This window comes from Colobus angolensis, unplaced genomic scaffold (assembly GCF_000951035.1).
Source record: "Colobus angolensis palliatus isolate OR3802 unplaced genomic scaffold, Cang.pa_1.0 Scaffold12, whole genome shotgun sequence".
NCBI lineage: Eukaryota > Metazoa > Chordata > Mammalia > Primates > Cercopithecidae > Colobus > Colobus angolensis.
The window spans coordinates 2,646,708-2,659,738 of record NW_012113141.1 but is presented as its reverse complement, the minus strand read 5'-3'; the positions used below and the strand labels follow the sequence as shown (position 1 = coordinate 2,659,738).

Genomic DNA, 13,031 nt, shown 5'->3' with positions numbered 1-13,031 from the left:
TTTTTTTTTTTTTTTTTTGAGACGGAGTCTTGCTCTGATGCCCAGCTGGAGTGCAGTATCGCCATCTCGGCTCACTGCAACCTCCACCTCCCAGGTTCAAGCAATTATACTGCCTTATCCTCCCAAGTAACAGGGATTACAGGCATGTGCCACTATGCCCGGCGAATTTTTGCATTTTTAGTAGAGACGGGGCTTCACCATGTTGGCCAGGCTGGGCTCTAACTCCTGACCTCTAGTGATCCACCCGCCTCAGCCTCCCAAAGTGCTGGGATTACAGGTATGAGCCACTGCACCCAGCCAAGAACATACCTTTTTGATGAGGCCACGACTCAACCCACAACACAGCTCACCCGTCAGAGTGAGAAATCAAGGCCTCATCCTTCTGCTAACCGGCCCCTAGCTTACCACCATGACCCCAAGCAACATCCTCTCCCCTGTCGGGCCCTCTTTCACCATCTGTGAAGTGGGGATAGATCACCGCCTGCCACACCTCTCCTATGGGGTCACTGACCTGGGGATCACAGCCAGCTTTCCAACACGATAATCCTGCATCGAGACTTCTCAAACTCGAGATATCATTTAAGGAGGAAAAATTATCACCAGCCACCCCACAAGTTTCTGAATCCCTGATGCATAAAACTCAAGCCTGATTCTATGGAAACTTATTCGAGTTACAAAGGTAACTGCACAGAAACCTTGCCTTAGAGCACATAAAAGAATGTTTTGAAGGTAACCAAAAGGAAAGCAAAATTCTACAACTCACAGACTACTCTCCCTCCCACAACATACATCCTGGTTTCCTGCAGGAGAAGCCAGCTCTCATAGTCCCCCACATTCCCAGGCTGGTGGTCTCCACATACCTCCACCAACCCTTCCTCACCCACATGGGGCCCCACTGGCTCCCCCTACTCTTCTCCCTGGCTAGAGCGTTCTCTTTCTTTCTGGGCCTCTCCCAACTGTGTTTGCTAACTTTCCCCAGCTCAGAGAACCTGTCCAGATTCCAAGAGAGGTCAGAAGAAGGTCTCAAATCACTCAGGATTCACCTACAGAGAAAGGTGTCCTGGAAATCTCCAGTACCATCAGAATTCCCTTACAGATACCACCCTGAGCTGTGGTTTCGCCTCCAGCTGCAGATTAGAATCACCCAGGGAAGTTTAAAAATTATAGGTAGGGCCAGGCGCGGTGGCTCATGCCTGTAATTCCAGCACTTTGGGAGGCCGAGGCAGGTGGATCACGAGGTCAGAAGATCAAGATCGTCCTGGCTAACACGGTGAAACCCCGTCCATACTAAAAATACAAAAAATTAGCTGGTTGTGGTGGCGGGTGACTGTAGTCCCAAGCTACTCGGGAGGCTGAGGCAGGAGAATGGCGTAAACCTGGGAGGCAGAGTTTGCAGTGAGATGAGATCGTGCCACTGAACTCCAGCCTGGGCGACACAGCGAGACTCCATCTCAAAAATAAAATTAAATTAAAAAATAAAAATAAATAAAAATATCACAGATAAAGCTGGGTGTGTTGGCTCATGCCCATAATCCCAGCACTATGGGAGGCGGAAGCAGGTGGATCACTTGAGACCAGGAGTTCGAGACTAGTCTGAGCAACATGGTGAGACCCTGTTTCTACAAAAAAAAACACAAAACTTTAAAATTAGCCAGGTATGGTGGCACATGCCTGTGGTTGTAGCTACTCAGGAGGCTGAGGTGGGAGGATCACTTGAGCCCAGGAGGTCAAGGCTGCTGTGAGTCATGATTGCACCACTTGCTCTGGGTGACAGAGCAAGACCCTGTCATTACAATTATAATTTTTTTTTTTTTAATTACAGGTGCCTGGGCCTAGCCCAGACCCACTGAATCAGAGCTCTGGTGATGGGGGGCGGGGCGGGGGTGGACATGTGTCCTTGTGAAATCCTCCCAGGGTAGGAGGCCTTGAGCCATGAAGTCGAGGTCCACTGGCCAAGAAGGTACTGTGTTTTGACTCTGGGAAGTGACCTAGTCTCAGAATCCTGTGCGGTCTCGGCAGCCGACACCCCACCCTACTGCACCCAGGAGATGGTCCCAATCTGCCACAGGGTGGGCCAGAGGCTGGCCTCAGCCCACCACCAGCACCTGGCACACGGTGAGTGCCCAGAAATGAACACCCTGACCCTAAGCACCCCCACAGTCTCCCCACACTGCACCCAGCACAGCTGGAGAGGCTGGCATGGCCAACCCTCTGGTAGGAGATGGGAAACAGCCTGGGGGTGGGGGGGTGCTGTGTCACTCACATAAGGTCACAGGCAACATCCTAAGAGGGACTTCCAGCAGCCCCAGGAGTCGGGGGTTCTTGCTCTCCCAGGCAGGAAGTGGGAGGGCTCTGAGGAGGGAAAAACAAGCCCGTCTGGGCCAAGGCTGTTTTCCTTCCACCCTCCAGGGAAACATTTGCTTCCCTGCAGGCCCAGATGCAAAATGTCTTGTCGAGAAAGTCCCTTTTGGAAAAAATTAAAACCCAACAGGCACCTTTCCCACAGTGAAACAGTTCTTGTCTCAGGAACAGATGCAAATGATGGTTCTCACACAAGTTACTTCCACGCTCAGGCCTCAGTCTCCTCCTCTGTAAAATGGGACAGGGCACACGGGGTCATTCTGAGAATGCAGAGAGATGACGCAGAGTGTGGCGAGACACGCCGCAGATGGCGTCTCCTCCCAGCATCTGCATGAACGGTTACCCAGCCAGATGCCCACTCAGAGCTCTGTGGGCACTGCCTCATCCAAGCCTCACCCCTGTGGGCAGCACAACAGCTATCCCCTCCCAGCAGACAAGAAAACCAAGGCGGAGAGAGTGTTCCATGACTTGTCACATGGACATTCTCCTCACCCGCCAACCAAGAAGTGCTCATCCTCCTCAGCTCTGCTTGGCCTCCAGGCCTGGTCTTCCCAGAGGGCATTTCTGACCTCAACACTCAGGCCCAAGAAACATTCTGTAGCCCGCCCTCCCTCTCCCAAGACTCATCTCCACTCCTCTCTGCGAGGCCTCCCTGCCCAGTGAAGCCCTCACAGTCCTCCCAAGGACTCCTCTGTAAAACAGGACAAGAGCCCCTGTCCTGCCCAGCTCAAGGGTCACTCTGAGAATCCAAAGAGATGAAGCAAAATGTGGCAGTCAGGCCACCACAGTCAGGCAGCCCAGCTCAGACTGGCCCTTGATGGAACCAGCTTCTCCAGCCAGTTGGTCTGACCCTTTGGGCATATATGTGGTCTTTTCCAGGGACTGGGCCCTTCCCACCCCTTAGTTCCTGGGTTACCACGGCACACCACCAGAGGCAGAGATGGCTGCCATCTCCTTCACAGGCCGACCCTCTAGCTAGGGAAGCTGATACTGTAAGTCTATGGTGTCTCTTCCTCACCTCCAGCGGCTCAGGGGCCTAACTTGGAGCTAAACAGCTCGTGCTGACTGAGAGCTAGGACCTCTCAGAGCCTCGCAGGACACTCCTCAGACAGCCTGCCTGGCCCTGCGTGCCTGTGGTGGCCCAGTGCCTCTGACAGTGTGCCATGGTAGCCAAGAAACTAAAGGGTGGGAGGGGCCCAGCCTCTAGAAAAGACCACATGCACGCCCAAGGGGTCACACCATCTGACTGGAGGAGCTGCTTCCATAGCTATCTGTTCTAGGCAGGCTGAGTACCCCTAAGGGCAAAGGAGCCTCCTCTGACAAGACGGATTCCAGAGGTTCTCATCTCATCTCATCTCATCATCTCATCTCATCTCATCTCATCTCATCCCATCTCCCCAGCTACCCCTGGGCAATGCAAGACTCCCAGGTGACTCTCCCTCCCTCCGTGGGCAGGGGGCCTTAGAGTTTCCTTCCCTCCGTGGGCAGGGGGCCTTAGAGTTTCCTTCCCTCCGTGGGCGGGGGGTCCTAGAGTCTCCCTCCCTCCGTGGGCGCCAGGCCCTAGAGTAGACCCGGTGCTTTTGTACCTCTCATCTCACAGGATCCTCCCCATCGCCCTCTGGGGTACTCACAGAGGAGGCATCTCAGAGGCTCAGAGAGCTGGTCCTTTACCCAGTGTCACACAGAATAGCCAACACCTGATCTAGGTCTCTGGATGGCAAGACCACAGGGCCTAACAATGAAACCCTGCTTCTCAGTCACTCAAACCCCAAACTCTTCACACAACCAGGCCCCTGCCACCCTCTCCACCCACAGCGCGGCCCTTCCTGGGCTTCCTCATCTGCTGCAGCTATGCTTGCGACCTGCCTCAGGGACTCTGCACTCATGGCTCCCTCTGCCTGGGATGCTCTGGACAAGTCTTTATGGCTGTCCAGAGTCTTTATTCTCTGGACAAGTCTTTATTCTCTATTTGAGCTTCAGCTGAAATGTCAGCTCCTCATAAAGGCTTTCCCTGACCACATCATCGAAAGTAGAAACGCCCATCCCTCCCCACTTGCTTCCTAATTTTCTCCTTAGCACCTATCCCAAGTGATATTTATTTACTGCTCTGTCTGTCTTCCAAGGCCTGGACTAAGCCTGCCTTGTTCATAGTTGTTTCCCACACCTATCACAGTATCACAGCGCCTGGCACGCAGTAGGCATCAAATAACTATTTGTTGACTTAATGAACAAACAAACCAACCAGAGAGCACGGCTAGTTAAGACTGAATGCTCCTGCCTTCCAACAAGAAGTCGAGTCAAACCCATTTGCATCTAAAAGTTCTCTCTGAGAAAGCTTGTTTTGTTTGTTTGTTTGTTTGGCTGTCTGTTTTGTTTTTTACCCCTGCAAAGTTTTCTGACCAGACTTACCCAGAAAACATCTTTCCCCTGTGGAGAGCCAGTTGGTACAGAAATTTCATTATCAGTCCCTTATCAGGTTGACCATGAGCCCCACCCCAGGGTGGCATTGTGAATCACCTGGGAAGAAAGGGCTCCGGGCAGGAGGGCAGGTGGTTATTCCTGCTTCTCCAGGAACCAACCCGAAGGCAGCAAGGTCCAGTCCTATGACACAAAGCAATTCCCCTATTAAAGTGGGGAAGGAGACCATGTACAAAGTCGAGGCTAAGAGCAAAGGACATTTCTCAGGGCCTTAGTTTGCTCATCTATAAAATGAAGGTGTTGGAAGGTTCTCCAAACCCCTGGCAGGGCTGCAGGCCTGATTCTCTGGATATTAAAGGCTCTGTGGCCAGACTGGGGGAGGGGAGGACCTCTCTGTGCCCGAGGCCTGAGCCCAGTCTGATGCTGTGAGATCATCTCTGATGGCCCATTAGGCACGGCTGGCCACTTCTCCAATATGAAGGCTGCTCCACTTTCAGCTTCACTATTTGAGTTTCACTATTTGGATTGCTTATCTAGAGCCAGAAAAATGAACTTTGCTCGACAAATCAAACACAATAAGAAAAATGATTAAAGAAATAAAATGTCCATATATGTACAAGATGTCCAGATGGATGTTTACCGACACATAACAGTGGTTGAATCCCAGTGGTAGAATCAGAGGGGACTTTTGTTGTTTTCATTGTACTTTCCTGAATGGCTTAATTTTTTAAGCTATGCACATGTATTATTTCCACAAAAACAATAAAGCTCTTCTCGAAAGTAAAAATCTCGTCCTGCTGCACTCCAGCCTGGGCGACAGAGCGAGACTCCATCTCAAAAAAAAATGGTTTCCTCCTGGAAACTGTCTCCAGAGAAGTGCTTTCTTTTCGGCCTGGCTTCACCTAGCGCTTCACTGGGAGGCCAGGGACGTGGCCTCTTTCAGAAAGGTTATCTTCCACCCTCACCCTGACAACAGGGAGGAACATACACGGCGCCTGGAAAGGTCATGAGGGCCCGAGGAAGAAACTGGAGTCAGGCAACCTGGGTCTGGTCTTGGCCTGTCACTAACTTGCCGTGGGCTTTCAAGCAACTCACTTCTCTTCAGGCCTCTGATTTCTCCTCGGTAAATTTAAAAGGCTGCACTAGAAGTGTCTTTAATAGCCCTTCTCGTTCTTAGCCTATGGCTCTTGAGCAGCAAAGCTAGAGAGGAAGGCAGGAAAAGAACGGCTAATCCGTGGGTCGTTGATGGAGTGTTCGTCATGTGCCAGGCACCGCTCTAAGCTCTTCAGATGTATTAACCCACTTAATCTTCTCAGCAACTCTCAGGTAGGTACATAATATCCATTTAGAGAGGTGCAGGGAAGTTATGCCTAGGCCACTTAACCTTTAAGTCTCAGAGCTGGGATTTGAACCCAGGCAACATGGTACAGAATCCACACTCTTAACCATTAAACTATAAGAAATGTAAGAAATCACAGGCCAAGCTCTGATAAGCAGGTTCATCCTTGGAGAAAGCCCAGAAAGAGTTTCTATTGCCTCTGGTGTTCACTGCCTGCACGACCTATCCACCCTCAGCTCCTCCCTACTTGCCCCCAACTCCCAAGTCCTTTTCTTCCTGATTAGTCAACACTCCCCAGCCATGACACCTTTACCCACTTGAAAGTACTACCCTCTTATCAAGGAAATAGGCTTGGTGCGCTGTGGGGAGCCCATAGCACCATCATCAGCCCTGCCCACTTTGCAAAGTCAAGGCCTCAGCAGACCTGACCACTGCGGGTTACACCCCTAGCCAGGCCTCTGCCCCACGTTGGATCCTCGCCTTGTAGGTGCAAGTGGGACTCTGTCACCATCATGCAACAAGCCTCCCCTGAGCACCTACTGTGTGTGCAGGCCCCAGGGCCAGCATTCAGAGGCGGATATGGATGAGCTACAATCCTGACCTCCAGGAGCCCACAGTCCAGCAAGGAAAAGCAGTCCTGTAAGCGGATCTCTAAGATACCCCGTGGGCAGTGCTAAAATTAGAGGTGTGTCCCCAACAGGCTGAGGGTGCATGTGTCAGAATGATTCACCCTGTATGGTGGGAAGAGAAGGCTCTAAGTGCCTCTGTGTGAGCTCATTTTTCCCGCAGACATCTCCATGACTTACTGGAAGGGCGAAGGAGCACTGGCCTGAGGATGCAGAGACCTGGGGTATATGCCAGCTCTGCCAAGTGAGCCTCAAACACACCCTTTTGCAGCCCCAAAGTTCCCTGCTGAAAACAAGAAGGCCCTGAGTGTGGGACAGATAACCATAAGTAGTTTAGGGGCATATTCATAGGGACTTACAGACTGAGCTTTCCTTGTTCAACGCCCTTTCAACCCCTCCGACTGCATCAAGGAGTGGGTCTCAGTTTGGGTGCTAGTCTATCTTTAAGCCCATCAAGCACTCGCCAACCTACCTTTTGAACAGAGAGGGTGGGCATCAGGGTCACAGCCTTCAGCACCCACGACATCTAGCTAGGATTTAGTATCATTGTTTTGTTTTCCCTGTACTATATTTACTTTAAAACTTTACCTGCTATTTATGATGAGGGTGTCTTGGTTTCTCATTCATAATACTAATATAAAACCTCTTTTTAAATATAAATTTAAAGGCGTGTATATTCAGGGCAACTTGAATCTATGTGCCTGGAAAATAAAAAATATATAATTAAAAAAAGAGAAAAAAAGAAAAAGAAATTTAAGTTTAAAAAGTAGGTTTAGGCTGGACGCAGTGGCTCATGCCTATAATCCCAGCACTTTGGGAGGCCCAGGCTGGTGGATCATTTGAGGTCAGGAGTTTGAGACAGTCTGGTCAACATGGTGGGACCTCATCTCTATCAAAAATACAAAAATTAGCCCAGCGTGTTAGTAGGTGCCTGTAGTCCCAGCTACTCGGGAGGCTGAAGCAGCAGAATCGCTTGAGCCCAGAAGGCAGAGGCTGCAGTGAGCCAAGATCACACCACTGTATTCCAGTCTAGGTGAAAGAGTGAGACTCTGTCTCAAAAAAAAAAAACGTAAATTTAAATAAACATATTAAGTAAATAATATTACAATTGATATCACCTCTATACAGGACAATTTAATAACATCAAAATGTTATATGCACATACAAAAATAGGCAAAGCTATTCTATACTGCTAGATAATCCAGTGGTGATCACCCCCAAAGGTAAGAGATAGTGCCTAGAAGAGGGCTTGAGGGGTATCTGGCTTCCGCTGTCCATTCTGCTGATTGACCTGGGGGCTCACTGTACAGGTGTGTTCACTTTGTGAAAACTTATCAAGCTATATACACTGATGACAGGCGTGTGTCTGCATGTATAACATATATTCACATACCCCTTAACTCAACAACCCCCGCCTAGAAATTACTCCGCAGACATATACACCCATGCAAAATGACACATTCAGAGATACTCACTGTGTCACTGTTCTCAGTAAAAAAAAAAAAAAAAGAGAGAGAGAGAAAAAAAGAAAGAAGAAAGGAAGGGAGGAAGGAAGGAAGGGAGGGAGGGAGGAAGGAAGGAAGGAAAGAAGGAAGGAAGGAAGGGGAAAGAACGAACGAACATTGGAAACAACCTAAATGTGGCATAGATTCCACTCTAGTGGTACATAGTTTTGTGTATAGTGTGCTACCTTATTTTAAATATACACATGTTTGGCCTAGGACATCCTTTGACTAGGATAGCTCAGAAAAGAGTGACAGGAAACTGGTAACAAAGGCCCCCTCTGGACTGGGCAGGCCAGGAGAGAGGAGTAGGAGGGGAGGCTTTTCACTAACCACTACCCTTTTTTTTTTTTTTTTTTTTGAGACGGAGTCTCGCTCTGTTGCCAGGCTGGAGTGCAGTGGCGCTATCTAGGCTCACTGTAACCTCCACCTCCCGGGTTCAAGCAATTCTCCGCCTCAGCCTCCAGCTGTAACTGAAACTACAGGCACGCGCCATCACACCAGCTAATTTTTGTATGTTTAGTAAAGATGGGGTTCCGCCATGTTGGCCAGGATGGTCTTGATCTCTCAACCTCATGATTCACCTGCCTCGGCCTCCCAAAGTGCTGGGATTACACCTCGCCCAGTCTTACCCTTTTCTACTTCTAAATTTTGTACCAAGCCCATGCATGCATTTCCATCAATAGTAATTTATTTTTTATTTTTTTGCAAGAGTCTCATGCAGGCTGGAGTGCAGTGGCATAATCTCAAGTCATTTCAACCTCCATCTCCTGAGCTCAGGTGATCCTCCCACCTCAGCCTCCCAAGTAGCTGTGACTACAGGTGCATGCCACCATGCCCAGCTAATTTTTTTATTTTTGGTAGAGACAGAGTTTCACCATGTTACCCAGGCTAGTCTCGAACTCCCAGGCTCAAGCAATCTGCCCATCTTGGCCTTCCAAAGTGCTAGGATTACAGGCATCAGCCACAATGCTTGGCCAATAGTAATTTTTTTTTTTTTTTTAGACCGAGTCTTGTGCTGTCTCCCAACTGCAGTGCCGTGGCACGATGTCAGCTCACTGCAACCTCCACCTCCTGGGTTCAAGCAATTCTCATGCTTCAGCCTCCCGAGTAACTGGGATTACAGGCACACGCCACCACATCTGGCTAATTTTTGTATTTCTAGTAGAGATGGGGTTTCACCGTGTTGGCCAGGCTGATCTCAAACTCCGGACCTCAGGTGATCCTCCCGCCTCAGTCTCCCAAAATGCTGAGATTACAAGTGTGAGCCACTGGGCCCAGCCCCAGCAGTAATTTTTAAAGTAAGCAAAAAGTCTTACAGAAGGTACAAGTCTGTCATAAAACTTATGAACCCTCTAGACCTAAAAACAGATGCAAATTGTTAGCACTTTGTACTTATAAAGCAAGTAACCCTTCCCTCAACCCCAGAGATGGACCCAGAGATAATGGGCTTTCCTGTAAATGGTTTCCAAATAACAGTAAACCTAGTCCAGGACAAATTACTTAGCTCACACTGGGCCCTGCCCTGCAGTCAAACTCTGGCACCTGGAGCTGCCCTGGCAGAGCTGGCAGGTGGTTGAGTTCTTGGTATGGGTGTGGAGATTTTAGAAATACTTCTCCGGATGGGAGTTAAGGATTAGTAAGGCAACCTCAGTCGGCAGAGGAGGGAGTCGAAGTTCTGAGAATCGCCCTGCCCAAGAGAAGCAAGGCAAGGGTCATTGAGTGGGCTTCTCTGGGAGCTGCAAAGGACAGTGACAGAGCAAAGCCTAAATATTAAGAGTTCTGGGGCCGGGCGCGGTGGCTCACACCTGTAATCCCAGCACTTTGGGAGGCTGAGGTGGGCGGATCACGAGGTCAGGAGATCGAGATCATCCTGGCTAACATGGTGAAAGCCCATCTCAACTAAAAAAAAATACAAAAAAAAATCAGCTGGACATGGTGGCGAGCGCCTGTGGTCCCAGTTACTCGGGAAGCTGAGGCAGGAGAAGGGCGTCAACCCGGGAGGAGGTGGAGCTTGCAGTGAGGCAAGACTGCACCACTGCACTCCAGCCTGTGCGACAGAGCGAGACTCTGTCTCAAAAAAAAACAATTAGAGTTCGGTTTTATTTAACTGCATGATGTATGTTTGTACTGCACTTGTTTTGCTCATATGTCACTCTTTCCCCATATTGCTAATCCTAAAATAATTCAGTGAGGTGCAGGGCAGAGATTCACTTACTCATTTTACAGATGAGACAATGGAAGTGTGAGGAGGTAGAGAGACTGGTTAGTAATCATACATCTGGGGAAGGGGTGAAGCCCGAAATACAACTCCCATCTTCCTACCTCCCTACCCATCAACCTTGGGCTCTCCTCTTTCAATTCTGATCTCCAGAGAGAAGGGCTCACAGGCCAGACAAGGGGCAGGCACAGAAATCCTAGGGACGTAAAGGACTTATGAGACCATCTAGGGCAGCAGTTTTCAATACTGACTGCACACTAGAATTACCTTAATTCTGGTAAGTAATTTACTAGAATTAAGCTTAAGTAAATTTAAATAAATACCTATGCCAGGGCACAAGAATCTGTAGATTCTGATGCAACCACTGATTTCTAGCTCAAATCACCCGCACTCCCATCCCACATATGACCTTCTGTCTCCCTGGAGCTTCCACCAACAGATCCTTGCTCCACCCTCCGGCCCCAAACATACTGCTCATCTCTCTTCCACATTACCTAGAGTCAGAGAATTGGATTGGAAACTGGCCTCAGACTAGTTTTCTAGATGGAAAAGTCAACGAACAGTTCTGAGGCCCAAAACAGGGAAGTGACTTGCCTAAGAAATCCATAAGTCAGTAACATAGCTGAATCTGGATCTCTGATTACTAGGCAAGGCCCCACCCACAAAGGGGTCACAGGCAAAGCCTCCTGATGGCAAATCCAGCAGCTCCTGCTAGCAGAAGAGACCCAGCAAGGGGCTAAGGAGGACAACAGGGGCGAGTGTGTGTGTTTGGTGGGAATGGGGTGTCAGTAACCACCCTGGGGTCCCTGGGCAAGTCTGCTCTCGGGGCATACTGGAGGCAGGGAGTGATCCTGGAGTGATGGGGCAGAGCTGGCCTATAGGAAGATATCCTCATCTCTAGACCAGGGCCCAGCCTAATCTGAGACGCCCTTACAGAAACCCAGTATCTTGGGGCAGCTTACACCACAGGTGTCCAGATTCCCTGCGCATGATAGTAATCATGTCTCACACTTCTTGAGCTCTTCGCTAGGCACCGTACCCGGCCTATTTCATTTCATCTCCGCGAGCATCCTACAAGTTGAAAATAATTACTGTGTCCATTTACAGATGAGGAAACCATGGCTGAGAAGGATTAAGTAACCTCCCCAAGATCACTCAGCAAGTGCTCATTTCAGAAACGCACAAACTAAAATTGGAACAATACAGAGATTAGCAATGTTTTAAATAAAAATTAAAATCTAAAATAAAAGACCACTGGGAGCGACGGAATTCAAAGCTTGGTTCATGTCTAACCCCTACCATCCTGTCCCCTAACAAGGCAGAGGGGGAGGTGAAGCCCAGCGACAGCGGAAACTGAGCACCCAGGAGTGCAGGAGACGTCGTCTGATGGAATCCTCCTCGCCACGCAGGAGGCACGCGCATCCACCAAAGAGGAAACCAAGACGCAGCGGGGAAGCGTCTTGCTCAGGGGCATCTGCAAGTAACTAGTAGGGACCAGCCCCAGAATCCAGGTCTCCCAACCCCGACTGCAAAGCCTAACTACTTAAGCTCCACAGGCCGATGCAGAGGCAAAGTCAGTCCTACCGGGTAGGCGTGGTGGGTGCGGCCAGCGCGGTCACCTCGGCTTAGCCAGTCGGCCAGCGGACGCACAGCGGGCATACCGCCCACCGGATGCACACAGGTGAGCCAGGTGGCACTCAATCGATCGGCAACCAGCTATAACACTCCCGAAAGGGCGGCTGAAAATTCAGGCTGAGCTCTGGCCGCCAGAATTTTCCGGCTCCCGGGTAGAAAGACACGGGAGTCCGCGCGCGCTCCCCTGCGCACTCCCTGGAGCGGTTAAGTCTGGACCCAACCCAGGGCTAGTGAGGCGGCGGTCGGAGTGTGGTCCCCACCCCCCATCCCGGGGCCCTACCGGGGTCACTCACCCAGAACACGGTGGAGTAGATGATAAGTGAAAACTTGAGCCAGAGGTAAGAGAAACGCGCGCAGTAGCGCACCTGCTCCGAATCCCCGCGCGGCATTCTGGGCGCTCCCCGTGCGGGTTACGGGGGCTCCGGGGCTCTCCAGCTCCGTCTCTCAGCCAGCGCTCGAGGCCCCACCTGCGGCTGCCGGGCTACGAGCCCCGCCACCGGCGTTCTCTCCGGGACTGACACTGCCGCGCGGCAATCACAGCCCCAGCCGGGAAGCCTGCCAGCCCTGGCGGCCAATGGGAGGCCGCGGCGGCCCAGCCTCTGGGAGGGGGCGGGCCAGGGGCGGGGCTGCTGCCCTGGGCCCTAGAAGGGACCAAGAAGGGATGGGACGGGGAGACGGTCTTGCAAATAGCTCGAGTGCAACTCTGGCAACGCCTGTGCTAATGCAGGGGGGCGTGGGAGAGTGTGACCCAGAGGTGCCCTAGGGAGAGAGCGAGCGTGCCCAATCGGGGTACGTAGAAATGCAAACTTTCCTCTGTTGTCAAGAGGGAAAACTATGGGAAAAGGGCAGGAATTAATCGCCCAGGTGTTGAAAGTGCAAATGAGTGTGCCAAACGTGAATGGAATAAGGAAGTGGAGTTGCTCGGCCTC

The 13,031-nt window shown here is 50.7% G+C and overlaps 1 protein-coding gene across 1 annotated transcript in view; it reads right to left on the bottom strand.

The window, feature by feature from the left end:
* TSPAN15 (tetraspanin 15) overlaps nucleotides 1-12,616 on the bottom strand; it is a 55,084-nt gene extending 42,468 nt beyond the window's left edge. The window contains exon 1 of the mRNA XM_011927175.1: nucleotides 12,396-12,616. Within this exon, the coding sequence (XP_011782565.1) occupies nucleotides 12,396-12,491 (96 nt within the window). The 5' untranslated portion in view covers nucleotides 12,492-12,616. The remainder of the gene's footprint in view (nucleotides 1-12,395) is intronic.
* Nucleotides 12,617-13,031: the final 415 nt, after the last annotated feature.